This window comes from Falco punctatus (genome assembly GCF_963210335.1).
Source record: "Falco punctatus genome assembly, contig: scaffold_197, whole genome shotgun sequence".
NCBI lineage: Eukaryota > Metazoa > Chordata > Aves > Falconiformes > Falconidae > Falco > Falco punctatus.
In genome coordinates this window covers 6,134-32,132 of record NW_027660308.1, presented here as the reverse complement: position 1 = coordinate 32,132, position 25,999 = coordinate 6,134, and the positions used below count along the sequence as shown (strand labels likewise).

Here is a 25,999-nt window from a genome sequence, read left to right as displayed (position 1 = left end):
TCACGATGAGCGGAAGGACCGGCGGGACCTGCCTGGACCTGGGACCACAGGGACACCTTGGGCCCGTGGTGGCCGCCGTAATCCCCTTCCCTTCCCGTGTTACTTCACCGTTTATCCGCTCTCGGCCTTTTCTACCCAGCGCAGCCGCCTCACGGGCGAGCGATAAACCCGCTTGGTCGAGGCGTAACCCCGCGGCGGGGCCGCCTGGAGCTGTGCGCTCGGAGATCAGTTACCGGGCCATCACCACGAGTCCACCGAGTGGACCGTGACACTGTCCCCATCCATGTGCCCATGTGTCCTCATGCCCGTCCCTACCCGTGTCCTCATGCCCATCCCCATCCGTGTCCTCATGCCCGTCCCCATCCGTGTCCTCATGCCCAAGTTCCCACCCGTGACTCCATGTGTCCCCACACCTGTCCCCATCCATGTCCTCATGCCCGTCCCCATCCGTGTCCTCATGCCCAAGTCCCCACCCATGACTCCATGTGTCCCCACGCCTGTCCCCATGCCCCCACGCCTGTCCTCATGCCTGAGTCCCCATCCATGTCATGCCTGTCCCCATCCATGTCCTCATGCCCGTCCCCATCCATGTCATGCCCGTCCCCATCCGTGTCCTCATGCCCAAGTTCCCACCCGTGACTCCATGAGTCCCCACACCTGTCCCCATCCATGTCCCCACGCCTGTCCCATCCATGTCCTCATGCCCGTCCCCATCCGTGTCCTCATGCCCAAGTCCCCACCCATGACTCCATGTGTCCCCACGCCTGTCCCCATGCCCCCACGCCTGTCCTCATGCCTGAGTCCCCATCCATGTCATGCCTGTCCCCATCCATGTCCTCATGCCCGTCCCCATCCATGTCATGCCCGTCCCCATCCGTGTCCTCATGCCCAAGTTCCCACCCGTGACTCCATGAGTCCCCACACCTGTCCCCATCCATGTCCCCACGCCTGTCCCATCCATGTCCTCATGCCCGAGTCCCCATCCGTGTCCCCACGCCCGTCCCCATCCGTGTCCTCATGCCCGAGTCCCCATCCGTGCTCCCACGCCCGTCCCCACCCGTGTCCTCATGCCCGAGTTCCCATCCGTGTCCCCATCCGCGTCCCCACACCCGTCCGCACGCCGCACACAGAGCCAGCCCCACATGGCTTGTCACCCCTGTATTCTATGGGGACAGGTGGGTGGCTGGGGGTCCCCGCAGGCGGGGCTGGGGGCTCTAGGTGGGGATGACGCCGGTGACCAGGAGGATGATGAGGATGAGGATGATGGCGCCCACGAGGCCAAGGATGACGAGCAGCTTCACGTTCTTCCACCAGTACCGGCGGGCCATCTTCTGCGACGTCGTCTTGAAGTGCTCCGACTGCAGGGACACAGCTCAGGGGGGGGACAGCCCTGCCACCCTGGGGACACCTGCCACCCCAGGGACCCCCCCGCCACCCTTGGGGACACCCCCTGCCACCTACATGCCCCACGCCCCCAAACCCAGTGCCCAACTGGACCCAGTTGTCCCTTTGGGGACCCCATGTCCTATAGCACTCTGTCCCCCCTGGGGTCCCAGCATCACCCCCAGGGGATCCTGTGCTCAAACCAGATGTCACCTGGAGGAACCCTGCACCCACCTGGGGACATGGTGCCACCCATGGGACCCTGCACCCACCTCGGGGCCCTGGTGCCACCTTGAGGACCCTGTGCCCACCTCAGGGACCTTGTGTCCACCCTGGGGACCCCATGCCACCTCAGAGATCCTTTGTCCCACCTTGGGGAAGCTGTGCCCACCTTAGGGACCCCATGTCCCACCCTGGAAACCCTGTATCCCACCCCAGGGACCCTGTGTCCCATCTTGGGGATCTCATGCCACTGTGGGGACCCTGTGTCCACCTCAGGGACCTTGTGTCCACCCTGGGGACCCTGCATCCACATCTGGGGACCATGTGGCACCTTGGAGACCCTTCATCCTATCTTGGGGACCCTGTGCCCACTCTGGGGACCTTGTGTCCCATCTTGGGGACTCCGTGTCCCATCTTGGGGACCCTGTGCCACCCTGGGAACACTGTGTCCCATCTTGGGGACCCTGTGCCTGCCCTGGAGACCCTGTATTCCTGCCTGGGGACCCCATGCCACCTTGGGGACCCCATGTCCCACCTTGGGGACCCTGTATCCCATCCTGGGGACCCCATGTCCCACCTTGGGGACCCCATGCCACCTTGGGGACCACCTGCATCCCACTTTGGGGACCTCGTGCCACCTCGGGGACCCTGTGCGCACCTTCGGGACCTCATGTCCCACCCTGGAAACCCTGTATCCCACCCCAGGGACCCTGTGTCCCATCTTGGGGACCTCATGCCACTGTGGGGACCCTGTGTCCACCCTGGGGACCCTGCATCCACATCTGGGGACCATGTGGCACCTTGGAGACCCTTCATCCTACCTTGGGGACCACCTGCATCCCACTTTGGGGACCTCGTGCCACCTCGGGGACCCTGTGCCCACCTTCGGGACCCCGCGTCCCACCCTGGGGACCCCCGCCCGCCCTGGGCCCCTGCTCTCACAGTGGCCTCCAGGTCCTGGCTCTTGCTGTGGAGCTGCTCGAGGTTCTCGCCCCGCGCCAGGATCCGCTCCACGTTCTGGGTCATGATGGTTTTGACGCCTTCCACCTCCCGCTGCAGCGCCTGCATGCGCCCGCCGCCCGCCGTGCTGCCCACCACGCTGCCCACCGCGCTGCCCGTCACGCTGCCCACCGCGCTGCCCGCCATGCTGCCCGCCTGGAACCACAGGGCAGGGGTTAGGGTGGGCACCCCAGCGCCCCACATGGACATGACACCCCCCCCCATGCCCTGCCCCCCACCCCCCACCCCCCCATGGGTACCCTGGGCACTGCCCAGACCCCTGGGCACTCCCTAGCACCCCCCTCTGCACCCCACATACCCCCTCTGCACCCCCCATACCTGCCCTGCGCACCCCACAGGCACCCCATCTACACCCTGGGCTCCCCCCAAGCACCCCATAGGCACCCCACATACACCCTCAGAGCACCCCATAGGCACCCCACATACACCCTCAGAGCACCCCATAGGCACCCCACATACACCCTCAGAGCACCCCATAGGCACCCCAGACACCCCATATACACCCCTAGACATTCCAAAGGTATCCCTTGAGCACCCCATAGGCACCCTGAGCACCCCCCGGACCCCATAGGTACCCCATACCCACCCCAGGCACCTGCCAAGCACCCTATAGGCATGCCTGGGCACCCCCCAGCATCCCGCATATACACCCCAAGCACCCTATAGGTGACCCGAGTCCACCCCAAGCACCCCATATGCACCCTGGGCACCCCCCAAGCACCCCATACGCACCTCAAGCACCCCCGAGGCACCCCCTATATGTCCCCAAGCACCCCCGAGGCACCCCCTATATGTCCCCAAGCACCTCGTGTCCCTGCAGACACTTCCCCAAGCACCTTATAGGTACCCCAGGCACCCTATACGTACCCCAGATAACCCCCAAGCACCCCATGTGCACCCTGGGCAGCCCCCACCACCCTACGGGTGCTTCCCCAAGCACCCCATATGCACCCCAAGCTCCCCCTAGGCACCCTATACGCACAGCAAACACCCTATAGGCACCCTGACCACCCCAAAGGTACCCCCAAGCACCCATAGGTGCCCCCTGTCCCCCCCCGGGCACCTTCCCGAGTACCCTATAAGCACCCTGGGCACCCCGCCAGCACCCCATATGCACCTCAAACGCATCCCCAAGCACCCATAGGTGCCCTGGGAACCCCACAGGTGCCCCATCTCCACCCAGGCACCCCATATGCACCCCATAGCACCCCATATGCCCCCATATCAATGCCAAGCACCCCACACGCACCCCAAGCACCCCCTAGCTACCCCATACGCACCCCAAATGCCCCACATGCACCCTGGGCACCCTATATGCATTGGGGTGCCCTACATGCACCCCCAAGCACCCCATAGACACCCTGGGCACTTGCTCAAGCATCCTATAGGCACCCCATATGTACCCCAGACACCCCATATGCACCCTGGGTACCCCATAGGCATCCTGAAACACCGCACAGGCACCCCACATCCACCCCAAGCACCTACCAAGCACCCTATAGGCACCCCCCAGGACATCACACCCCCCCCCATACATACACCCCATAGGCACTTCCCCAAGCGCCCCACAGGCACCTCATAGGTGCCCCATATGTACCCCAGACCCCCTATATACACCCCGGAGACCCCAAAGGGACCCCACAAGCACCCTATAAGCACCCTGGGTACCCCATAGGTCCCTATACCCACCCAAGCACCTGCCAGGCACCCCACAGGCACTTCCCCATGAGCCCCACAGGTGCCCCATATGTACCCCAGACCCCCTATATGCACCCTAGAGACCCCAGAGGGAACCCCGGGCTCTCTATAAGCACCCCAGGCACCCCATAGGCACCCCACATCCACCCAAGCCCCCCATAGGCACTTCCCCAAGCGCCCCACAGGCACCTCATAGGTGCCCCATATGTACCCCAGACCCCCTATATACACCCCGGAGACCCCAAAGGGACCCCACAAGCACCCTATAGGCACCCTGGGCACCCCACAGACGCCCTATACCCACCCAAGCGCCTGCCAGCTGCCCCATAGGCACTTCCCCAAGTGCCCCATAGGCGCCCCATAGGTACCCCAGACCCCCCCCCCGCACCCCGCAGACCCCAGGGGGACCCCTAAGGCCCCCCCCGGCCCCGCGACCCCACCGTGGCTCCGCTCCCGCTGCCGGCGGCGCCGGCCCCGGCCCCGCCCGCCCGGGGCTTCCGGGAGGGGGCGGGGTCAGGGGTCGCGGCGGGGCCAGGGGTGCGGGGGCGGGGCCAGGGGTGCGGGGGCGGGGCCAGGGGTGCCGGGTTGGGGAGGGGGTGAGGCGCGCGCCCCCCGCCCCCGGCGCCAGGGCGGCGGCGATTGGCGGCCGCGCCCCGTGACGTGGCGTGACGTAGCGCGAGGGGCGGGGCCTTAGCGATGGCGGCGGCGGGTACGGCCCGGGCGGGGGGGCGCCGGGGGGAGGTGGGGGCTCGGTGCCCTGTGACCCCTGACCTCTGACCCCCGACCCCGCTGCAGGGCCGGCACGGCGGAGGCGGCCGGAGCGGGGGGAGGCGGCGGGGAGGCCCCCGGCCCCCCCCCAGCCGCCCCCCGGCCCCAGCGCGGCCCGGCGCCTCCTGGGCTTCGAGCTGCGGGAGCTGGCGCGGTGGGAGCGGCTCGTCCGGCTGCTGCACCGGCCCTGCGACCCCGCCGCGCTCGGCGCCTTCCGCGCCGCCTTCGGTGCGCGGGGACACGGGGGGCCGGGGGGGACCGGGGGGCTGGGGGGGAGTCAGGGGGAACCGGCGGGCTCGGGGGGCCTGGGGGGGGCCGGGGGGGCTGGGGCTCCGGGGGAGCTGCGGGGCTTGGGGGGGCCAAAGGGGACTGGGAGGCTTGGAGGGGCTGGGGGGTTTGCGGGGCCCGGGGGCTGGGGGCACCGAGGGGGCTCGGGGGGGTTGGGGGGACCAGGCCCTGTGGGGGGCACAGGGGGACTGTGGGGGTGGTCGGGAGGGATCGGCAGACCAGGGGGGAACTGGGGGTCCAGTGGGACAGGGGGGGCCTGGGGGGACCAGGGGGCTCCAGGGGGACTGGGGGCTGTAGGAGCCGGGAGTCCGAAAGGGTCCAGTGGGACAGGGGGGGCCTGGGGGGGACCAGGGGGCTCCGGGGGGCTGGGGGGAGCTGGGGGTCCACTGGTGTTTGGTGGGACTGGGGGACCAGGGTGACGGGGGGGGGCTCAGGGGCTGGGGGGGGGAGCTCCAGGGGGGCTCTGGGGGAGCAAGGAGGCTGGGACTGGGGAGGGGGCTCTGGGGGAACCAGGGGCTGCGGGGGGCTGGGGGTCTCCAGCTCTGCGGCGGGGGCAGCCCCGGCCGGCTGGGACACGTCAGCCCGGAGCAAAGGTTGCGGTGGAGGTTTGGCAGCTGGGGGGGGGGGGGGGGTCAGCGCCCGCCCGGGTGCCCCCACGGCCGGGGAAGGGGCCCGGCCGCTGACACCCCCCCCCAGGGCTGCTGATGGCGCTGGACGTGCCCCAGGAGCGGGGCCTGGGCCACCTGGACCAGCGGTTCCTGGACGGGCTGGATGTGTGCCGCTTCCCGCTGCTGCCCGCCCTGCGGCCCCTGCCCCTCGACTGGATGTACCTGCTCTACGCCACCATGTTCCTGGGTACGGGGGGCGGGGGGGACACGGGGAGCGGGGACAGGCACGGCATGGCGCGGGGCTGGGCACGGGGAGCGGGTGTGGGGACGGGGACAGGGCGGGGAGCCGGGGAGGGATGGGGACAGGAGCCACCGTGGGGACAGGGATGGGGACAGAACTGAGGAGGGGTGGGGATGGGGACCGGCAGGGAGGAGAGCCAAGGAGTGATGGGGACAGGGACGGGGAGGGGAACCGGGGAATGATGGGGACAAGGACGGGGAGGAGAACCAGGGGATGACGGGGATGGGGACAGGGATGGGGAACCAGGCACGGACAGGAACCAGGGAATGACAGGGACAGGGAGGGGAAGGAGGACCAGGGAATGATGGGGATGGGGACAGGGATGGGGAACCGGGCAGTGACAGCGATGGGGACAGGGATGGGGAGAAGAACGAGGGAATGACGGGGACAGGGGGCAGAACCGGGTAGGGATGGGGATGGGGACAGGGAGAACCAGGGAATGACTGGGATGGGGAGGGGAACCGGACAGGGACGGGGCGAGGGAATGGGGAATGACAGGGACAGGGATGGGAAGGAGGACCAGGGAAGGATGGGGATGGGGAGGGGAACTGGGGAGGGCTGGGGCCAGGGAGGAGAGCCAGGGAATGACGGGCGGGGGATGGGAACCAGGGAATGAGGGGCGGGGGATGGGCCGCAGGGAGGGGGCAGGGACAGGAGGGCTGTGGTGCCCGCAGGGGCGCTGGGCGTGATGGCCGGGTGCTGCTACCGCCTGAGCTGCGCCGCCTTCCTGGGGCCATACTGGTACCTGCTGCTGCTGGACAAGACGTCGTGGAACAACCACTCGTACCTGTACGGGCTGCTGGCCTTCCAGCTGGCGCTGCTGGGCGCCGACCGCTACGGGTGAGCTGCGCCGCCACCGGGTCCCCGGGGGGTGGCACGTGCCCTGGGGTCACTGGTGGCCCTGGGTCCCTGTGGGGTGGCACTGGGTCCCCTGTGGGGCAGCACAGGGTCCCCATGGGGTGGCATGGCACATGCCCTGGGGTCACTGGTGGCCCTGGGTCCCTGGGGGGTGGCACTGGGTCCCCTGTGGGGCAGCACAGGATCCCCATGGGGTGGCATGGCACAGGTCCTGGGGTCACTGGTGGCCCTGGGTCCCCGTGGGGTGGCACTGGGTCCCCTGTGGGGCAGCACAGGGTCCCCATGGGGTGGCATGGCACAGGTCCTGGGGTCACTGGTGGCACAGGGTCCCCATGGGCGGCACAGGTCCTGGGGTCACTGGCGGCACTGGGTCCCCATGGATTGGCACAGGTCCTGGTGTCCCCTGTGGCACTGGGTCCCTGTGGGGTGGAACAGGTCCTGCTGTCCCTGTGGGGTGACAGTGGGTCCCTGCGGGGTGGCATAGACCCCCATGTCCCCACTGGCACTGGCGTCCCTAGAGGGTGCCCTGAGCCCCAGATCCCCCATGGCATTGGGGTCCCCAGGGGTGTCCCCCACGGCACCGGGGTTTCCCTGTGGCTCTGGGGTGGTGGCTGGTGTCCCCCGTGACGCTGGCAGTGGGGTGACAGCGGCCCGGCCGCTCCCCCCGTGTCCCCCAGGTCCGTGGATGGGCTTTTCCGTCCCCAGAAGAGGAACGCCCACGTGCCGCTGTGGAACTACACCCTGCTGCGTGCCCAGGTGGGTGCCCACCCCACGTCCCTCTGCACCTGGGTGTCCCCTGGGGCCACCCTTCACCCCTCCCCCGCCACTCCTCCCCTCGCCTCCAGATCTTCATCGTCTACTTCATCGCGGGGCTGAAGAAGCTGGATGCCGACTGGGTGGGGGGCTACTCCATGGGGTCCCTCGCCCGCCACTGGCTCTTTGCGCCCTTCAAGTGAGGATGAGGATCGGGAGGGGGCTTGGGGGGGGGGACAGGGGCAGGGTGATGGGGGGGAGGGGCCAGAGTGATGAGGATGAGGAGGGTGATGGGTGATGGGGGCGGGGTGAGGATGAGGATGATGATTCAGGGGGGAAAGGGTCAGGGTGAGGATGAGGAGGGTGATGGGGGGGTCAGGGTGAGGATGAGGAGGGTGATGGAGGGGGGTCAGGGTGAGGATGAGGAGGGCGATGGAGGGGGGTCAGGGTGAGGATGAGGAGGGTGATGGGGGGGTCAGGGGGAGGATGAGGAGGGTGATGGAGGGGGGTCAGGGTGAGGATGAGGAGGGCGATGGAGGGGGGTCAGGGTGAGGATGAGGAGGGCGATGGAGGGGGGTCAGGGGGAGGATGAGGAGGGCGATGGAGGGGGGTCAGGGTGAGGATGAGGAGGGCGATGGAGGGGGGTCAGGGGGAGGATGAGGAGGGTGACGGGCCCTGCCCGCAGGCTGGTGCTGTCGGAGGAGATGACCAGCCTGCTGGTGGTGCACGGGGGGGGGCTGGTGCTTGACCTCTCCGCCGGCTTCCTGCTCTTCTTCGACGCCACCCGGCCCCTCGCCCTCGTCTTCGTCACCTACTTCCACTGCATGAACTCCCAGCTCTTCAGCATCGGTGAGGGGGGGGAGCACCCGGGCACCCCCTGAGCACCCCCACCCCGGGCACGGCACCCCCTGGTGCAGCCTGAGCCAGGGAAGGGGCACCCCAAAACACCCTCAGCCTGGGCACCCTCCTTCCCCCTGCCCCAACCCCCCCCACCCTGGGCAGGGACGCCCCCCACATCACCCCCCCGGGGCAGGGGCACCCCCCACCCCCCCCTGCCCTGGGCAGGGGCACCCCCCCAAATCACCCCCCCTGGGCAGGGGCACCCAGACACCCCCCACATCACCCCCCCGGGGCAGGGGCACCCCCCACCCCCCCCCGCCCTGGGCAGGGGCACCCCCCAAATCATCCCCCCTGGGCAGGGGCACCCAGACACCCCCCAACCCCCCTGACCCTGGGCAGGGACACCCCCCAAATCACACCCCCCCCGGGCAGGGGCACCCAGACACCCCCCAACACCCCCCACCTTGGGCAGAGACACCCCCCAAATCACCCCCCCGGGCAGGGGCACCCCCCAAATCACCCCCCCCCCGGGCAGGGGCACCCAGACACCCCCCAAATCACACCCCCCCCCGAGCAGGAGCACCCAGCCCCCCTTCCCCTGGCCCCGGGCCCCCCCCCCATGCAGCAGCGGGGGGTCCCTGAGGCTGCGGTGCCCCCCAGGCATGTTCCCCTACACCATGCTGGCCACCAGCGGGCTCTTCTGCCACCCCAGCTGGCCCCGCCGCCTCTGCGCCCGCTGCCCACCCTGGCTGCGGGGGGTCCTGCCCGCCACCCAGCCCCCCCGGCCCAGCCCCGACTGCCACTACAGGGGGAGGGGGGGGGCGCGGGGGGGCCTTCGGCCTCGCCAGCACCTGGCCGCCGCCTTCACCATCCTCTACGTGCTGGAGCAGCTCTTCCTGCCCTACTCCCACTTCATCACCCAGGTGGGGGGGTCGGGGGGGTCGGGGGGGGGGCGTTCCGTTGGAGGTGGGGGCATTTGGGGGGGACCTGAGGGTGTTTTTGGGGGACACAGCTGGTGTCTTCTAGGTCAGACGGGTGTTTTGGAGGATGCGGGGGGTGTTTTGGGGTGCGGGGGGGTGGGGAAGGGCATTTTGGGGGGATGGGAGGGTGGTTTTGAGCACCGGGGGGGGGTATTTTGGGGACACGGGGGTATTTTTTTATGGCCTTGGGAAGTATTTGGGGGGGTATGGGGAGTATTTTGGGGGGTGTGGGGAGTATTTGGGGGTGTGGGGAGTATTTGGGGGTGTGGGGAGTATTTGGGGGGGTATGGGGAGTACTTTGGGGTACATGGGGGCATTTGGGGGGGCATTAGGGCATTTTTTTAGCATGGGGGTATTTTGGGGGGACACGGGGGTATTTTGGGGGGTATGGGGAGTATTTTGGGGGGGTGGGGAGTATTTTGGGGGGGGGTGGGGAGTATTTGGGGGTATGGGGAGTATTTGGGGGTGTGGGGAGTATTTGGGGGTGCATGGGGGCATTTTGGGGGACATCAGCCATTTCTTTTTTTAGCACCGGGGGGTATTTTGGGGACACGGGCGTATTTTTTTATGGCCTTGGGAAGTATTTGGGGGGGTATGGGGAGTACTTTGGGGTACATGGGGGCATTTTGGGGGGCATTAGGGCATTTTTTTAGCATGGGGGTATTTTGGGGGGACACGGGGGTATTTTTTAGGTCATGGGAAGTATTTGGGGGGGTGTGGGGAGTACTTTGGGGTACATGGGGTGCATTTGGGGGGGCATCAGCCCTTTTTTTTTTTTTATCCCATGGGGTATTTTGTGGGACATGGGGCTATTTTTGAGGTCACGGGGAGTATTTTAGGGTACCTGGGGGCATTTGGGGGGACACGGGGATGTTTTTGTTTTGGGGACATGGGGGGCATTTTGGGGGATGGGAGGTTATTTATTAGCACATGGGGGTATTCTGGGGGACGGGAGGGTTGTTAGGTCATGGGGAGTATTTTGGGGTACTTGGGGGCATTTTTTTAGCACGTGGGGGTATTTTGTGGCACACGGGGATATTTTTTAGGTCATGGGGGAGTATTGTAGCGCACATAGGGGCATTTTGGGGGACAAGAGGGGCATTTTGGGGACTGTGAAGGCTTTTTTTTTTTGCACATGGTGGTATTTTTGGGGATATGGGTGTTCTTGGGGACACGGGTCTTCTTGGGGACACGGAGGGGGTGAAAGGATGCTTGAGGATGGGGGGCAGGGCACAGCGATGGGGCAGGGACTCAGTGCTGGGGGGTCACAGGCAAAAGGGCTGTGGGGAGGGGGCTCGCCCAGGGGGGGATTCGGGGGTCCCCATCCCCTTCTTGTCACTGGGGTGGGAACAGTGACACCACGTCCCGTCCCCGCCAGGGCTACAACAACTGGACCAACGGCCTGTACGGTTACTCCTGGGACATGATGGTTCACTCCCGCTACCACCAGCACGTCAAGATCACGTACCGGGACGGGCTCACCGGGGAGGTGGGCTACCTCAAACCGGGGGTGAGCTGGGACACCGAGACCGTGTGGGGGGGGGAGGGGCACGGAGGGGGGTCCCCATCACCCAGCCACCCATGGGACCCCCTCCCCGGGCAGGTGTTCACGCAGAGCCGGCGCTGGAAGGACCACGCGGACATGCTGAAGCAATACTCGCTGTGCCTGAGCCGCCTCCTGCCCCGCTACAACGTCTCCGAGCCCCAGATCTACTTCGACATCTGGGTCTCCATCAACGACCGCTTCCAGCAGAGGTTGGCGGGGGGACGGGGACGGGACCCATGTGCAATCTGGGGGGCTGGGGGGGTACGTGGGGGTGCTGACGGGCTGTCCCCACAGGTTGGTGGACCCCCGGGTGGACCTGGGGGGGAAAACGGGACCCATGTGCAATCTGGGGGGCTGGGGGGGTATGTGGGGGTGCTGACGGGCTGTCCCCCCACAGGTTGGTGGACCCCCGGGTGGACCTGGTGCGGGCACCGTGGTCCCCCTGGAGCCGCACGCCCTGGCTGTTGCCGCTGCTGCTGGAGCTCTCGCCCTGGCGGCAGCGGCTGCAGGAGCTGGAGAAGCAGCTGGACGGGCACACGGACGCCGTCTTCATCGCCGACTTCCCCGGTACGGGCACCCCTGGCTTTGGGGGGGGGTCACAGGCACCCACCCTAGGGGGGTTTACACCCTTTTTCCCTCCCCCAGGCCTGCACCTGGAAAACTTCGTGAGCGAGGACCTGGGTAACACCAGCCTGCGGGTGCTGCGGGGAGAAGTGCTGGTGGAGCTGGTGGAGCAGCAGCACAACCGCTCGCTGCGGGAGGGCGAGGGGATGCAGGTGAGGGGCTGGGGGGGAACAGGGCTGGGGGGGGGGGCGCGGGGGGTCCCCCCAGGGCTGCTGACGGCCCCTGCCCGCCCAGCTGCCGGCGGGGCAGTACCACAAGGTGCACACGGTATCGCCGGAGCCCTCGTGCTACATGTACCTCTACGTCAACACGACGGCGCTGGCGCTGGAGCGCAACCTGACGCGGCTGCAGGAGCTGCGGGACCGCGTGCGCAACGGCACCAGTGAGCACCGGGGCTGGGGGCTTGCGGGGGGGTTCAGGGGCTCCCCCCCCAGCTCACCCCACCGGGGCTGGGGGCTTGCGGGGGGGGGCTCAGGGGCTCCCCCCCCCCCCCCAGCTCACCCCCCACTTCGTGCCCCTGCAGAGACGGAGCCGCTGCCCCCGGAGCTGCGGCCCATCCTGGGGGAGCCGCTGGCGCAGGGGACCCCGTCCGACCCGCTGGTGACGGCGTTCCTGCGGCGGCAGCGGCGGCTGGAGGAGCAGAGCCGGCGGCGCGATGCCAGCTGGACCCAGCGCCTCCACCGCTTCCTCCGCAAGAAATTCTACCTCTTCCGCCGCAGGTGAGCCCCAAAAATCACCCTTTTTCCCCCTCCCTTCCCCTGAACATCCCCCCTCTCCGGCACTGACCCCCCCCCCCCAACCCTCGCAGCGCGCTGATGACCTGCATCTCCCTCCGGAACCTGGCGCTGGGCCGGCCGCCGCCACAGCAGCTGGCACAGGAGGTGACCTTCGCCAACTGGCGTGGTGAGGAAGAGGAGGCTCGTCCTGACGGCCACAGGGAGGGCCAGGGGGGCCCTGAGCTCTGAGCACCCCAAAAAACCTCCATTTTTTAAGCCCCCCCCCCCCCCCAAGCACAGGTTGAGGCAGATGCTGTCTCACCCAGCAGTTTTTTATTGAGATTTCTTGAGTTTCTTTTTGGAATTGGTGAAATAGAAACAAATGTAATAAAACCTCCAGAAAAATATTAAAGGGGGGGGCGGGGAGAGGAAGGAAAAAAAAAAAAAAAAAAAAAAAAAAAGAGAAAGCCCCCCCCCACCATCACTCCCACCCCACCAAGGCACTTCTGGGGGCACCGGCCCCCCGGGATGGGCAGGTAAACAAGCCGGCTTCTCTGTACCACACCGACCAAATGCGCCACGCTCCCGGGGCTGGGCAGCCCCAGCACTTGCCTGCCCCTCTCCCCCTCTGTCAACAAACCCGATTTCCCCCTTTTTCACCCCAATTCGGAGGCCATCTCAGCCTCCTCGAGGTGGGGGGAAAGGTGGCTGGAGGGGGGGTGAAGGTGCTGGGGGGGGGGTGGGGGGGCTTTCGGGAAAATCAAGAGCTGCCGTCTGAGCCCGGGGGCTTCTCTGTACTCACGCCCCGCGCCTCAGCACACAATAAATACACCGCTAGAAAAAATCGTTCAAGTATGAAGGGCCAAATCCCTCCCCCTTTTCCCCCAAAAATATATATATAAAGCTCGGCCGAGCCCCCCACCCCCCCACCCCCACCACTGAGCTGGAGGTGGGAAGGGGGGGGGGGCGTCGTGGTGTGCAGTTGTGGAGTCACTTCAGCTTTCTTAATTAAAAAAAAAAAAAAAAAAAAAAACTGGGAAAAAAAACCCCACCACCAAAAGGACAATAAAACATTTCCCTCCGGTACCAAACCCGCATGGGGGGTTTGGCGGGGGGAGGGGGGCAGTTTTAATGCCGTGCTTTCCCCCCCCCTCCCCCAAAACGTGCACCCTCCGAGAGAAAAAAGTTTAAAATCCGGGTTAAGAACAAAACCAGCACCAGCGAGGTCCCCTGGGGACAGGGGGGGAGCCGGAATGTCACCCCCCCCCCCCCCCGCAGCGGGACAGTGAGAGTCAAGGCCAGGGGGGAGCGCTCGGGGCGTTTCGCCATCTCTGAGCTCAGACGTCACACGAGATTTTTAAAAAGAAGCCGGAGTGATCGGCGGCCACGGGGGGGGGGGGGGGAACGGGGACACGGGGGGGCTCGGGGAGAGGCACGAGGCCACACGTGGTCCCCACGCAAACGAAGTATGGCGAGAGAGAGAGAGAGAGAGAGAGAGAAAAAAGGGGGGGGGGGACACACGGGGCCAGGAGACCCTGGGGGACCAAGGAGCTCTTTCCCCCAGAGCCCGCGAGCTTCTCTGTAGCCTACGCCCGCAGGAATGGGGGGAAAAAGCCTAACAAGGCTTTTTTTCAGTATTTTAGCTTTTTGGGAACTTCCCAAGGGAAACTGTCCCTACCAAAGTGGCCATAGGCTGCGGTCCTCTGATAGAGGGGCTTCTTCAGATCCAGATCCCTGGAATATACAAGTCCTCAACTCAGTGAAAAGGATCCGGCCGAACGCTCACCCCTTCCCTGCCTGGCCGGGGGGTCCGCAGCGTCGCCTCCTTCTCCTCCCCATCCCCGGGGGCCGGTTGGAGCTTCCCGGGCTGCCCCGCCCCCACCGATTCCCGAGAAGCTCCAAGCGCTCCGGCTCTCAGTGGATACTTACCCCCGTCCGCGCCCGAAAGCGCTTTTATCTTCCGGCACGAGCAGCTCTCCGCGCCGGTTCCAGCTGCGCCAGGCGGTGACCACGGCTGCTCCGGGGAGGGGACCCCCACGCGCCGCCACCACCCCGCTGTGTCCCCCCCCCCCGCCACCTTTCCTCTCACAGCGGCGCGTGTCCCCCCACTTCTCCAGCACCCGTTACCTGACGATCACCCCGGGACGGAGATCAAAATTCTTCTTGACGATCTCCAGCAGCTCACGCTCGCTCTTCTGGGAAGTGCCGTAGTGGAAGATAGAGATGGACAAGGGGTGGGACACCCCGATGGCATAAGAGACCTGGGGGGGGGGGGGGGGGCAGGAAAAGCACAGATTAAGTCCGAGGACCCCCCGTCACAAGCATGGGGAGGGGGAGACCTGCCTGCACCCACCTGAACCAGCACCCTGCGGCACAGCCCGGCCTTGATCAGGGACTTGGCCACCCAGCGTGCGGCGTAGGCAGCCGAGCGATCCACCTTGGTGTAATCCTTCCCCGAGAAGGCGCCGCCGCCGTGGGCCCCCCAGCCCCCGTAAGTGTCCACAATGATCTTGCGGCCGGTCAGCCCAGCGTCACCCTGCCAGGGACAACACCGTCACCATGGTGCCACCACCACCACCGTGCCGGTACAGCTTCACCGGGAAACACCACCGTACCTGGGGGCCACCGATGACAAAGCGCCCGCTGGGCTGGAGGTGGTAGATGGTGTCATCGTCCAGGTACTTGGCTGGCACCACCGCCTTGATCACCTTCTCCTTCAGCGCGTCCCGCATCTCGTCCAGGCACACCTCCTCGTCGTGTTGCACCGAGATGACGATGGTGTGCACCCGGATGGGGATGACAGCACCGCGGTCCTGCATGTACTGAACTGTCACCTGCCGGGGGGAACGCCGGGGCGGTCAGGCTGGGGACTCGGGAGGGGCTTTTGGGACCCCCAAGGCACCAGGTGCTCATGGCAAGGCCAGGCGGGGCCCTCACCTGTGTCTTGGAGTCGGGGCGCAGCCAGGGCAGGGTGCCGTTACGCCGCAGCTCAGCCAGCTTGGCGTTCAGTTTGTGGGCCAGCACGATGGTGAGGGGCATGCACTCCTCCGTCTCGTCCGTGGCGTAACCGAACATCAGGCCCTGCAGCGGAGGGAGGGTGCGGTGAAGCTACGATCCCTCTGGCTGAACCGTGGCAGCTCACGCGGCGCAGGGGCTCACCTGGTCCCCGGCACCGATGTCCTCCTCGCTGCGGTCCAGGTGGACACCCTGGGCGATGTCAGGCGACTGCTGCTCCAGGGCCACCAGCACGTTGCACGTCTTGTAGTCGAAGCCTGGGGCACAGCAGAGGCAGCGGTGAGCCCGGCGCACCAAAACCTGCGCTGGAGGCGAGCTGTAGCGTCCCCCGGCACGTACCTTTGGAGGAATCGTCGTAACCGATGTGCTTGATGGTGTCCCGGACCACCTTCTGGTAATCGACGGCGGCCCGGGAGGTGATCTCCCCTGCCAGCAGGATCATCCCCGTCTTTGCTACCGTTTCTGAAAGGGAACAGGACGTCAGCACCAGCGTCACCCAGCCAGCACCAGCATGTCCACGTGTCCCCAGGGTGCGACTCACCACAGGCCACCTTGGCGTCAGGGTCCTGCTTGAGGTGAGCGTCCAGGACAGCATCGCTGATCTGGTCGCAGATTTTATCTGGAGGGGAACAGAGAGCACGAGGCTGTCACAGCGGCACGGCCCTTCCTTCCTGAGCCACGATCCCTCGGCACAGCCGAGCCCGTGCTACGCCGGGAACCACCCGGAGCCGAGCACGAGCCGCCCCTTAAGCCGGCAGCCTCCAGCGGCGCGCACAGCACAGCCCTCACCTTGTCCCCGTGCCGGCTTATTAGCCTGGAATTTCTGGCATTTACCAGTTAAGCTCCAGTTACAGTCGGGTCAGAGCTTGGGCTCGGCCACCTACGGCACTGCCAACTGGCACCCCCTTCTCCAGCCCCGGCTTTCCCAACCCAGCGGGTGCCAGATTCCAGCAGCTCTGCCCCCAGCTCCTGGGGGGGCCCCGATCCCGACAGCTGCCCCACAGCCTGCCCAGCCAGCTCCCACCACATTCCCCGTTTCCTCTGGGAGCCGGGATGTCCGATTCTGGGAGGGGGGAAAACCCCTCTCCCACTCCCCGAGGGCTGCTCGGGGCTCGGCCGTGAATAAGCAACTTCTCCGGGACCGCGGACGTCCTTGGCGGCGACCTTTCGGGCCGGATTCGGGAGGGATGAGGCGGCACCGCCGGGAGAGGGAGGTGGCTTCCCTGGCTGCTCCTCGGGGCGCGGGAGCGAGGAACCGGCCCCTACACCCGCAGACAGGTGCCAGACTCCCCGTCCCTTGTGCCAGCGTGTGACCTCGGGTACAAAGAACCTTCCCAGTGTTGGGGGGGGGGGGGGGGGAGCCCCAAATGTACCCCCCGATCGGCCAGAAAGTTACGCCATGGGCGCTGCGGGTGCCTGCAGATGTGATGGAGCGAGCCACGCTGGGGGGGGTGGGGGTGGCAGCGGGGGCTTGGGGTCAGGTGGGGTGCCCTGCAGGGGGGCATCCGGGGGCAGTGGGGGGCTCAGGGGGCGGCGGGCAGGGGGGTGGCAGCTGTCCGTGCGGCTTCGCAGTCACGCGCCCGAAAGGGGCGAGCACAAAGGCCGGGAGCGAGCCCGGCACACCCTGGCACCGCGGCTGGGTGGCTCGGGGGGGGCCTGGAACAGCCCCCACGGGGGTCCCGGCACTCCAGGGGCGGGGGGCAGCACCAGGCAGCCCCTGGGTGGGCAGGCAGGGTGCTCCGGGCAGTGTAATGCTGGGAGGGCAGGAGAGGCAAGGGGTCCCCATGGGGGGGGAGGGGAAGGGGAGCGTGGGACTCCGCGGGGGCGGCTGGGGCAGGAGAGCCGGGGTCCCCCAACAGGCGGTGGGGAGCTGCGGCAGGGGAGGGGGTGGGAGCGGCCCCTCCCCGGCCTGTCACGGCCCCAGCGGCCCCACGGCGACCCAGTCCCCCCAGGGGAGCCCCGCGGCTCCGCCATCCGCCGGGGGGAGACGACACGGGTGACACCACGGGCGCGTGGGGTGCACGCACCGGCCCTGCCACCCTCCGGGAGCTGCTTAGTCACGGCTGAGTCACGGCGGCCCCCGGGGCATCTCGGTTACGTCATCCCATGAGACCCCCACCCCCCCGACACCACCCCCGGTGCGCGTCGCGCCGTGACCCGTGCCCCCCCCCCCCGCCCGCCCCACGCGGGAAGCACGTGCGCGCCCGAGGCCCGCAATGCGGCGCGCGCCGTCCCGCACTGCGCGCGCGCCCGCTGGCATCACCGCGCCCCCCCCACACACACCTCCCTGCCGCCCCCCCCCCCCCAACAACGCCGGGCATCCGCCCCCTCCCCGCCGCCGCCGCCGCCCCCCGCCCGCCCCGAGACAGCCGCGCAGCGTCGAGCCGCGCCTGCGCGCTCGCAGCAACGCCGCGGCCCAGCACCTGGGTGCCCCTCGCCCACGGACTCAGAGGTGAACAGGAAGGTGCCCTCCTCGATGAACACCTCGTGGAAGCCATTGAGTTGTCCGTTCATGACGACGACAGCGGCAGCGGAGCGGCGGCGGGAGGGAGCGCGGGCGCGGCAAGAGGCGGCTGGACACTGTAACGGCCGCGGCGGACTGAGCGCGGCGCCCACCGACCCGCCTCTATTTATATCCTCCTCGCCCCGCCCCTCCGCGTCGCGCCGCCAATGGAGAGCGCCGAACGCGCCGCGGGGGCGGGGCGGCGCAACCACTGCCGGCGGGCGGGGGAGGCGCGTTATGTAACGCCGAGCGCAGCCTTTCCCGCTGCGGCACTCCCAAGCTGTCCGCGGCTTCCCGGTCGCTGAGCGGTACTGAGAGGGCGGCCGAACCGTTCCGCCTTCCCCGCAGAGCGCAGCGGGGCGGGTGCGAACCGACATCCCCGTCGCCCCCCCCCGTCGCGGCCGCATGGAGCCTCCCGCGCGGGCCGGCGGCGCGAGGCGCGGGCCGGCGTGCGCGTGCGCTCTCGGGCAGCGCAGGGCGCGCATGCGCGGTGAGTCGCCCGCCGGCTGCAAGGACGGCCCCTCCCCGCCGCCGCCATCTTGCGGGATGAACGGCCCCGCCATTGTGCGGTCCGCCGCCCCCGCCGCCCCCCCCCCCCGCGCCCCGCCGCCTTCCCCCGGGCAGCCCTCCCCCGGGCAGCCCGCCCGCCCCTCGGCCCCGCCTGCCCCGCCGCAGCGCCGCCCGCCCCACCCTAACACCTCCCGCCGCCATCTTGTGACAGCGGCGGCCACACCACCACGACCAAGGCTGCACAGGCCGGGCCCGGCCCCGAAGGTACCGGCTCCGCGGGGCAGCCCAGGCGCTGCAGCCCGGCGGGACGGGGCCGAGGCGGCGACAGGGTGGCAGACAGCGCCCCGGGCCAGCGGCCAACAGGGCCTCCTTGCACCTGATGCAACCGGACGCCGGTGTTGCCAGAGCTGCGGCCACCCCGGCTCCATCCGCCCTCCACACCCACCCGTCCCTTCCCCGGGACCACGCAGAGACCCGGGGTCGGGCTGCTTGTGCCGGGACACGGCTCTACAGGAGCCCCGGTGGGCCGGGGCAGGGAGCCACGGCCCCGGGCAGGCGGCACCCGTGGGCCCAGGGGTGGTGGACACCCAGGACAGTGTCCCCAGTGCCGAGGCCGGCCGGACAGCCGGGGCGCCCACAGGCCCAGGACAGATGCTCCGGGACAGGGGGCGCCCTGCCCCACGGCCGAGCCCCAGGGTCAGCGGGGCCGGGGCAGCCCCGGGCTTCCCCGGCCATGTGGGGCCGGGGGGGCGGAGCCCTGAGAGCCGCCCCGCCCATCGTTGTTTGCATAGAGGGCGGGGCAGCGCCACGCTGGGTGATTTGCATATGGGGCGAGGGCTAATTTGCATCTGGCGCGGGGCAGCGCCGTGCCGGGGCACTCCCTCTGCCCGGTGCCAGCGGAGGGGTCCCGGGCCCCCCTTCCCCTACGCGAGCCCCGAGAGCCCGAACACCCCCCGCGCCTTCCCCCCTCACCAGCCCCAAGGAGAGGCATGGGGGTTTTTTTGTAAAAAATGGTTTATCCATTCCATTTTTGTATAAAACCCAGGGGAGCAGCCAAGCCCCTCGACCACCACCCCAACTGCTGCCACCTGACAGGGGACAACTGCTGTCACACACTTTGAATCTAAAGCCCATACCAATGTTTTCTCCCCTCTACAGTCAATTGTCTATGCTCTTCCTTTGAACTATTCCTTAAAAATATTCCACGTGTCCCCAAGATTTCTTCTGTCCCAGGTACAGTACGACGACGGGAGGGAGTGGGCTGCTGGTTTTTTTTCCTCTCTACGCCGTTTTTTGTTGACCCTTCTTTCCGATCAGAGACTTGTGGATGTGGGGGATAACACCTGTGGAGAGAGGAGGAGGATTCCCATCAGATGCTTGCAGGCTTCCCAAAAAGCTCCGAGAAATCCTCAATTCCCAGCAGAGTTTTACAATAACCCAGCACAAATGTTTCCTCACGCTTGATCCAGCAGGATCCAGGGAAGCAGCGAGCCTCCGGTTTCTATCATTGCTGTCAAATTCCTGTTCCTTTTCCCTGTATTTTCCCCTTCTTCCCACTAAAATTCCCAGTTAGGGCCAGGAATGAGGGAAGGGGCAGGGAGGACGATACCCACCTCCACCGGCAATGGTGGCTTTGATCAGGGAATCCAACTCTTCATCGCCGCGGATCGCCAGCTGCAAATGACGGGGAGTGATGCGCTTGACTTTGAGATCCTTTGAAGCATTGCCTGCCAGCTCCAGCACCTGCCAAGAAATCGGGAAGACACTCGGGATCCCAAGGGAAACAATTTTTTTAAATATTTTTTTATTTTTTTAGGGAGCAAGGCAAACGCTGGGACCTACCTCGGCAGTGAGGTACTCGAGAATGGCAGCGCTGTAGACAGCAGCGGTGGCACCAACTCGCCCGTGGCTGGTGGTGCGAGTCTTCAAGTGTCTGTGGATCCGGCCCACGGGGAACTGGGGTGGGAGAATCAACACCTCGTTAACACCTACAGCTCCCCATGCATTTGCATAATTACAGCCCACACTGCTGATTTTGGCTGGAGCAACTCCCCACCCTGTGCGCCTGCAGCTTCCAGGAGCTCCTGTAACATTAACGTGAGCTTTAACGAGGGCGTGGCTGAGGGAGACACAGGACCAACTGACAGTTTACCGTTTCTCCATGGGATTTCAAGATAATTATCCAAATTAATCCTCACACCCTCCCTGTAGGAGAGACAGATCCTGCCCCAGTCAGGGCACGGCTGGGAGCAAACAGCCCTGAGAGCCCAGGGGTCCTTGTCACTCCATAATGACAACACAAGTCACTAAATAGTAGGTTCTCACCCTCTGGGGGAAAAAAAAAAAAAAAAAAAGAGGGTTTGGGAAAATCTGCCTCCCAGAAGTGGAAGTTTTTCCTCAGAAATTCACGTTTTACAATGAGGTCGTGAACCTCTTGTGCCTTACCTGCAGCCCAGCTCTCTGTGAGCGCGACACTGCCTTCGCCTTGGCCTTCCCACTGTCCTTTCCCGCCTTACCACCAGCCTGCAAGACAGTTAACGCACCTATTAATTAATCTTAATTAATCCAGAGAGACCTGCTGCACTGTAATCCAGAGGCAAACACACTTTCTGCTGCTGCAGGAAACTTGCAGCCTCTTAAACACCCTGAGACAAAGCAAATTCAAGGGGACGAGAGGGGTTTGAGGGCTAAGGCAGCTGCTTCACGGTCCCGGGTCCCCATCCCTCAATTCCCACTACTGCTATTCCTGTTCTTTTCCAGAAAATGCCAAAAAGGGGGAAACCAGCCCAAAGAACCGGTTTGGGGTTTTGGCAGCCGCAGTCACAGGAACAGCCTGATTTCAGATTTGTTTTCCCCACTCCGAAGGTGCGCGGCGACACAGGTCACACAGCAGGATACTGCTTCTGTACGTAGGAATGTGCAACCCAGGCCTGCGGAATTCAGGGGCAATTCCCTTCCTGGTCCGGAGCAGCCAGTCATCAGGGAACCACAGAAATAACGGATTTAATGAAAACTGCACTGTGGGAGGTGAGTGAAACCCCAAAGCACATGAGTTTGAAAGCAACTGAAAAACAAGGAAGAACCACACTTCGGTGTGCCAGGCTTTCTCACATCCACCTTCAAGAAATCGATCAATTCAAGGGATCTTGAAAAAAACCAGTGACATCACTAATAGTTAACAAGCTGTTTCTAACAGAGGTGAGCGCACAGGGCAGTCAGAAAGAACCTACACCCTCCATGTGAAAGACGACGTTACCAACCCAAAATCTGGTCCATTTAAGAAACAGCAGTGACTATAACGACAAAAATTAAGTCTCCCAGCCTGAGTTGAACAGAGAAGCCCCCGTACAGCCACTGCAGAGGGAAAGCGGAGCCCTAAAACATGCTGGATACTTGTAATCCCCGTTGTCACACCACATACTGATCCCACGATCTCAATCCCCTTCTAAAAAGAAGGAATTATGGCTCACTGCAAGGGAGCTGAAAGCTGCCACCAGCTCTTTCCCACTCGTTTGGGACAAACCGCAGAATCCAGAGATCCCCAGGAGACCGAGGTGACGTTAATTGAGCGCACTAATCCTTAAGACACTGGTTAAGACAGGGATGTCCAAGACCTACGTCCCATCCCACCGAGCTGAAAGTTAACACCACACACTTGCACCAGTTGGAGAGTGCTGGCCCAGTTTAAACTCAAACAATTGGAAAAAAAAAAAACCACAAGGGGAAAATACTTAATCTGGAGGTGATAAAACAAGCACAGCGGTGCTGGGCGAGGTCAGCAGGAAAGCTGGGCCAGCATCCCACGGCACCAAGTGCAGGTGGGTTCCTCCCTGCAGCAGCGCCAGGGCTGCCAGCAGAGCTCCAGCTGTGGGAACGCTGGCACCTGGCAAACCCACACAGTGTTTTGGCAGCTGACACCAGGACGGGAGCGGCTTTAGAAGCTCTGGCTTGTTACGAGAGCGGCTGAGGGACGACTTGGAGACACATCCAGAAACGCTTTGAAGCACTGGCTTGATGTTGCCTTTGCTGCAGTGAAGCATCAAGGAGTTACTTTTATCAGTCGAAAACATCACTCAATACAACTTCAAAAATCACGAAGGGGGATCTGGGAATGTTTCCTCACTCTAGAAATAAAAGACATCTCTGGGAAAAGCCCCAACTGTTCACACTGAGGGCTTTTATCAGCCAGCTGTGAACTTTCCCACTTCTCCGTCAATTTTTCCAGCTAGCGGCTGCCCACCTGATGGTTCTTTACATGACATTTGACTAAAAAGAGGGAAGAGAACTCTCACAGCGGAAGTCTCAGGGTTTCTCTCGATCTTCACCAACGTCTAAACCCTCTGCTGGGCTTGCAGAGGAAACGCTGCAACAGTTTACCACAGCTGAGCTGCCACTGGCTCCCTGCGGAAGCTCACCCCCCTCACGGCTCTGATCCCAGCAGAGAAATGAGGGCTCCCTGACGGACACCACCACGTTTGCAGCATGGAGATCTCCTCCTCCTCAGGCAGCGATGCTCGCGGGGGCTTAGGCGGGTCAGGGACAGCAGCGATTCACTTCTTCATCTGGAGGGGACCATGCTGAGGGGTGCGGGAACACAACGTCTCCTTCCCTTCTCCCCAAAGAAGTCGCTCGCTGGAAGCACATTCCCAGACTGAAACCTCACTGGAGTTAACGCACTGCATCTCCTGCAGCAGGCAAACTGTTTTGTTTTTTTTTCTTCTTGTTGCTTCAGACAGGACTAAAATGCTTCAAAAAAGCAACTTTTTATCTATTGCCACAAGTTACAAGATATCCTTGAGCGCAGGTTTTCTGCTGTGAGGGTTGCATAACCTCACAGAGCATTTCCACGTTACCCTCAGTGAACCGGGCCCTTATCCGCTGCCCGGGAGCCTCCTATCCCGTATCCCGAACACGGGGTACGCACCCAACAACCGCGGCTTCCCCAAGTTCCAGACACCAGGCCACACCACCGAGGCTGCAGGGAAAATTAAACCCCCCCCGCCCCCCCGGGAGCCAGACTTTTCCTTGGGAAGCCACCAGCGAGCTCTGCCGGGAGCCAGCGCGTGCAGGGATGCCCGTTAGGAATGGAAACGATGGAAACGGAACGCTCCGCGGGGCAGAGGCCGCTGACAGGCGCCCCCTCCCCGCCCCGCCCGGCGGCCTCACGCCCCTGACAGTCGTTCCCTCACTCCGCGAGCAACTTCTTAACATAAATAACCCCGGAAAGTTGCTGCGAAGCGGCAGCTGCCCCTCCCCGACGCTGTAACCGGTGAAATAAAGGCGCTGGGCGCCCGCCAGCCGCCCCGGGAGCGCCCCCGATAGCAGCGGGAAGCCCCGGGCTTCGCCGCTCGCCCCCGCCGGCCCGAGCTGCCGGGAGGCGGCACAGACCCGCTCCCGACGGGCCTGGCACCGCCGTCACGGCGGCCCCGGGCTTCGGTCACACCCCGGCGGCAGCGGTTCTGGGCTCCCGGCGACCCCTGGCGAGACCCGCTCAGCGGGAGGCTCCCGGGCAGCGTCGGCCACGGCGCCGTGCCCAAGGTCACGGATCGCTGACAGAGCCCGGCGCAGGAGCCGCCCGTCTCCCGCCGCCCCGGCCTCCCACCCCGGGACATGACTCCCCGCTGACAGCGGCGGCTCCGGCCCCGCCCGGGCGCCGCTGTCAGCCTCGGGCCCGCGGGCAGCCGCTCCGGCCCCGCGGGGGAGCGGCGCCCCCCAGCCTCGGCCTCCCGACGGCCCCAGTACCGGCTGCCCCGGCCGCCCACCCACCCACCCGCCCGCCCAGCGGGACCGGACCGGGACCGGGACCGACCGCCGCCCCCGCCACTCACCATGGTGCCGCCGCTGCCGCCCAAGCTCCGGTCCTGAGTCCGCGCTGGAGCCGCCTCAGGAGCCGCCAGACAATAACCCGCCCGAGCGCGAGGAGGGAGCCCGGCCTGCCGCGGCGGGCTCGAGCCAATCAAGGCATCGCATACTAGTTTGAACACCTCTCTAGCACCAATCATGACGCCGTTTCTTGCCGCCTGCCTGCCGACACCTAGCTCCTCCCCGCGGCCCGTGTAACGGCTGTTTTTCCTTTGCACACGGCACGCAAGGGTGAAGGCGGGGGGCGTGCCCGGCGGCTCCGAACCAGTGGGCGGTACAATGGAGTGACGTAGAGCCCACCAATAGAAAGAGTTGCCCGTCTGGATAGAGGCGGGGCTGAACGGATAGACAGTTCGCAGGGCCAGTGAAAGGAGAGAAGCCTTTCCCGCCCATTCTATCCCCCGCCCCTCGTGTTGTTTGTTTGCGCGGAGCGGGGGAGGGGGCGGATGCGGCGCTGAGGGGAGGGGAGCGGAGCAGAGGGAAGCGGGGCGGGGGCGGAGGCGGAGGCGGGGGCGGGGGGGCTGCCCGCCTCCACCGCCTTTACCGGCCGGCCTCAGGCCCCTCTCCGCTGTCACGGCCCCCGTCAGGGCCCGGGCAGCCGGACCGGGGTCTGCCGGGGCAGCGGGTCTCGGCTCTTGACAGGGCCCGGGGCCGCCCCCACTCCTCCGCCTCCCTCGGGGGGACACATGGGGCGGCCCTCCGGCCCGGCCGTCGCCCCCGCGGCCAGCCCAAGGGCCTGTGCCCGGGGCGGCTGAAACCTCAGTGACAGATTGGCTGCGGCCGTGCCCGGCGCTGGAAGCGCGGGCCGGGGTCCCTCCCGGGGGCACCCAGGCCCGGCGGCGCCTTTGCGTCCCTCCCCGTGTGTTTTTGCAGGAAATGCAGAAATAAAGGCTGGTCCTGCCCGGTAAGATAAGGGCAGCGGCAGTGAGGTAACGCTGACCGGCCTGGCAGACCCGGGGGGGGGACCTGGGCCAGGGCTCGAGGTGCAGGGAGCACCAAGAGGCAAAAGGGATGGTGGCTGGTGAAGGCGGGGATGAAATATGGCCTAAAAAAGCCCCCTAAAAAAGAATTCCTGGTGCAGACTGTCATGGGGCAGGGGGTGGTGGTGGTGTGTCAGGTCAGAGTGTGTTATGGGAAATAAAAACTTATTTCCTCTGAGGAGCCTATTCCAGCATCGAGCTGAACCCAATTTACGTGACAAGGTTAATTTTGTAAGAGAAACCTCAGGATTGAGAGAGCGAGGCTCATTGCCTGACAGGAGCAGCCTCGGGAGCTAAACAGGTCCATGGGATGGTGGAAGGAGCCCTGGAGCCTGCCCTGCCCCTTGGCTCCGCCGAGAGAGGAGACCATGGAGCAGGTTGGAGAGCGCCGGGCTGGGGAGGAGGAGAGAGGCGGGATGAGGAAGGCACGTTCACACTGTCACTGTCCCACCCTGGCTGTCACCGGCACCTGGACTTGCACACCTCGCCCCGTGCCTCAGTTTCTCTCTAGCACTGGGTGGGGG

General features: G+C 65.5%; 4 protein-coding genes across 4 annotated transcripts; 1 reads left to right on the top strand and 3 right to left on the bottom strand.

Moving 5' to 3' along the window:
• Positions 1 to 1,143: 1,143 nt before the first annotated feature.
• Positions 1,144 to 2,760, bottom strand: VAMP8 (vesicle associated membrane protein 8). The gene is made up of 2 exons (XM_080411321.1): positions 2,548 to 2,760; positions 1,144 to 1,358 (listed from the first exon to the last, which is right to left on the bottom strand). The coding sequence occupies exons 1-2, from the start codon at positions 2,749 to 2,751 to the stop codon at positions 1,215 to 1,217; spliced, it is 348 nt and encodes a 115-aa protein (XP_080267447.1). The 5' UTR covers positions 2,752 to 2,760; the 3' UTR covers positions 1,144 to 1,214.
• Positions 2,761 to 4,938: 2,178 nt separating this feature from the next.
• On the top strand, positions 4,939 to 13,025 carry GGCX (gamma-glutamyl carboxylase). Its single transcript, XM_080411318.1, has 15 exons — positions 4,939 to 5,032; positions 5,119 to 5,319; positions 6,076 to 6,234; positions 6,963 to 7,128; positions 7,824 to 7,902; positions 7,992 to 8,098; positions 8,585 to 8,748; positions 9,400 to 9,662; positions 11,098 to 11,229; positions 11,323 to 11,474; positions 11,663 to 11,832; positions 11,911 to 12,041; positions 12,124 to 12,271; positions 12,413 to 12,608; positions 12,698 to 13,025. Exons 1-15 carry the CDS (start codon positions 5,020 to 5,022, stop codon positions 12,852 to 12,854), a joined length of 2,238 nt encoding a protein of 745 aa, XP_080267444.1. The 5' UTR covers positions 4,939 to 5,019; the 3' UTR covers positions 12,855 to 13,025.
• MAT2A (methionine adenosyltransferase 2A) lies at positions 12,919 to 18,701 on the bottom strand. The gene is made up of 9 exons (XM_080411317.1): positions 18,044 to 18,701; positions 16,162 to 16,239; positions 15,960 to 16,082; positions 15,765 to 15,877; positions 15,543 to 15,686; positions 15,221 to 15,439; positions 14,959 to 15,141; positions 14,733 to 14,866; positions 12,919 to 14,339 (listed from the first exon to the last, which is right to left on the bottom strand). The coding sequence occupies exons 1-9, from the start codon at positions 18,684 to 18,686 to the stop codon at positions 14,237 to 14,239; spliced, it is 1,740 nt and encodes a 579-aa protein (XP_080267443.1). The 5' UTR covers positions 18,687 to 18,701; the 3' UTR covers positions 12,919 to 14,236.
• A 1,054-nt stretch (positions 18,702 to 19,755) lies between these two features.
• Positions 19,756 to 24,650, bottom strand: LOC308057177 (histone H2A.V-like). Its single transcript, XM_080411320.1, has 5 exons — positions 24,462 to 24,650; positions 21,079 to 21,156; positions 20,476 to 20,589; positions 20,247 to 20,376; positions 19,756 to 19,976 (listed from the first exon to the last, which is right to left on the bottom strand). The coding sequence occupies exons 1-5, from the start codon at positions 24,633 to 24,635 to the stop codon at positions 19,915 to 19,917; spliced, it is 558 nt and encodes a 185-aa protein (XP_080267446.1). The 5' UTR covers positions 24,636 to 24,650; the 3' UTR covers positions 19,756 to 19,914.
• Positions 24,651 to 25,999: the final 1,349 nt, after the last annotated feature.

Excerpts from the sequence above, each read along its gene's own strand:
- VAMP8 (XM_080411321.1), bottom strand. The coding sequence starts at position 2,751 with ATGGCGGGCAGCGCGGTGGGCAGCGTGACGGGCAGCGCGGTGGGCAGC. Across the intron at positions 1,359-2,547 it reads GCCAGGACCTGGAGGCCACT|TCGGAGCACTTCAAGACGAC; the intron begins GTGAGAGCAGGG and ends GTGTCCCTGCAG.
- LOC308057177 (XM_080411320.1), bottom strand. The coding sequence starts at position 24,635 with ATGATTGGTGCTAGAGAGGTGTTCAAACTAGTATGCGATGCCTTGATT. Across the intron at positions 21,157-24,461 it reads GCGGCAGCGGCGGCACCATG|GCTGGTGGTAAGGCGGGAAA; the intron begins GTGAGTGGCGGG and ends ACTGTCTTGCAG. Across the intron at positions 20,590-21,078 it reads CACAGAGAGCTGGGCTGCAG|TTCCCCGTGGGCCGGATCCA; the intron begins GTAAGGCACAAG and ends CTCCCACCCCAG.
- MAT2A (XM_080411317.1), bottom strand. The coding sequence starts at position 18,686 with ATGGCGGGGCCGTTCATCCCGCAAGATGGCGGCGGCGGGGAGGGGCCG. Across the intron at positions 16,240-18,043 it reads CGTGGGCGAGGGGCACCCAG|ATAAAATCTGCGACCAGATC; the intron begins GTGCTGGGCCGC and ends GTTCCCCTCCAG. Across the intron at positions 15,687-15,764 it reads ACATCGGTGCCGGGGACCAG|GGCCTGATGTTCGGTTACGC; the intron begins GTGAGCCCCTGC and ends CCTCCGCTGCAG.
- GGCX (XM_080411318.1), top strand. Across the intron at positions 8,749-9,399 it reads CTCCCAGCTCTTCAGCATCG|GCATGTTCCCCTACACCATG; the intron begins GTGAGGGGGGGG and ends GGTGCCCCCCAG. Across the intron at positions 11,230-11,322 it reads TGGGCTACCTCAAACCGGGG|GTGTTCACGCAGAGCCGGCG; the intron begins GTGAGCTGGGAC and ends CTCCCCGGGCAG.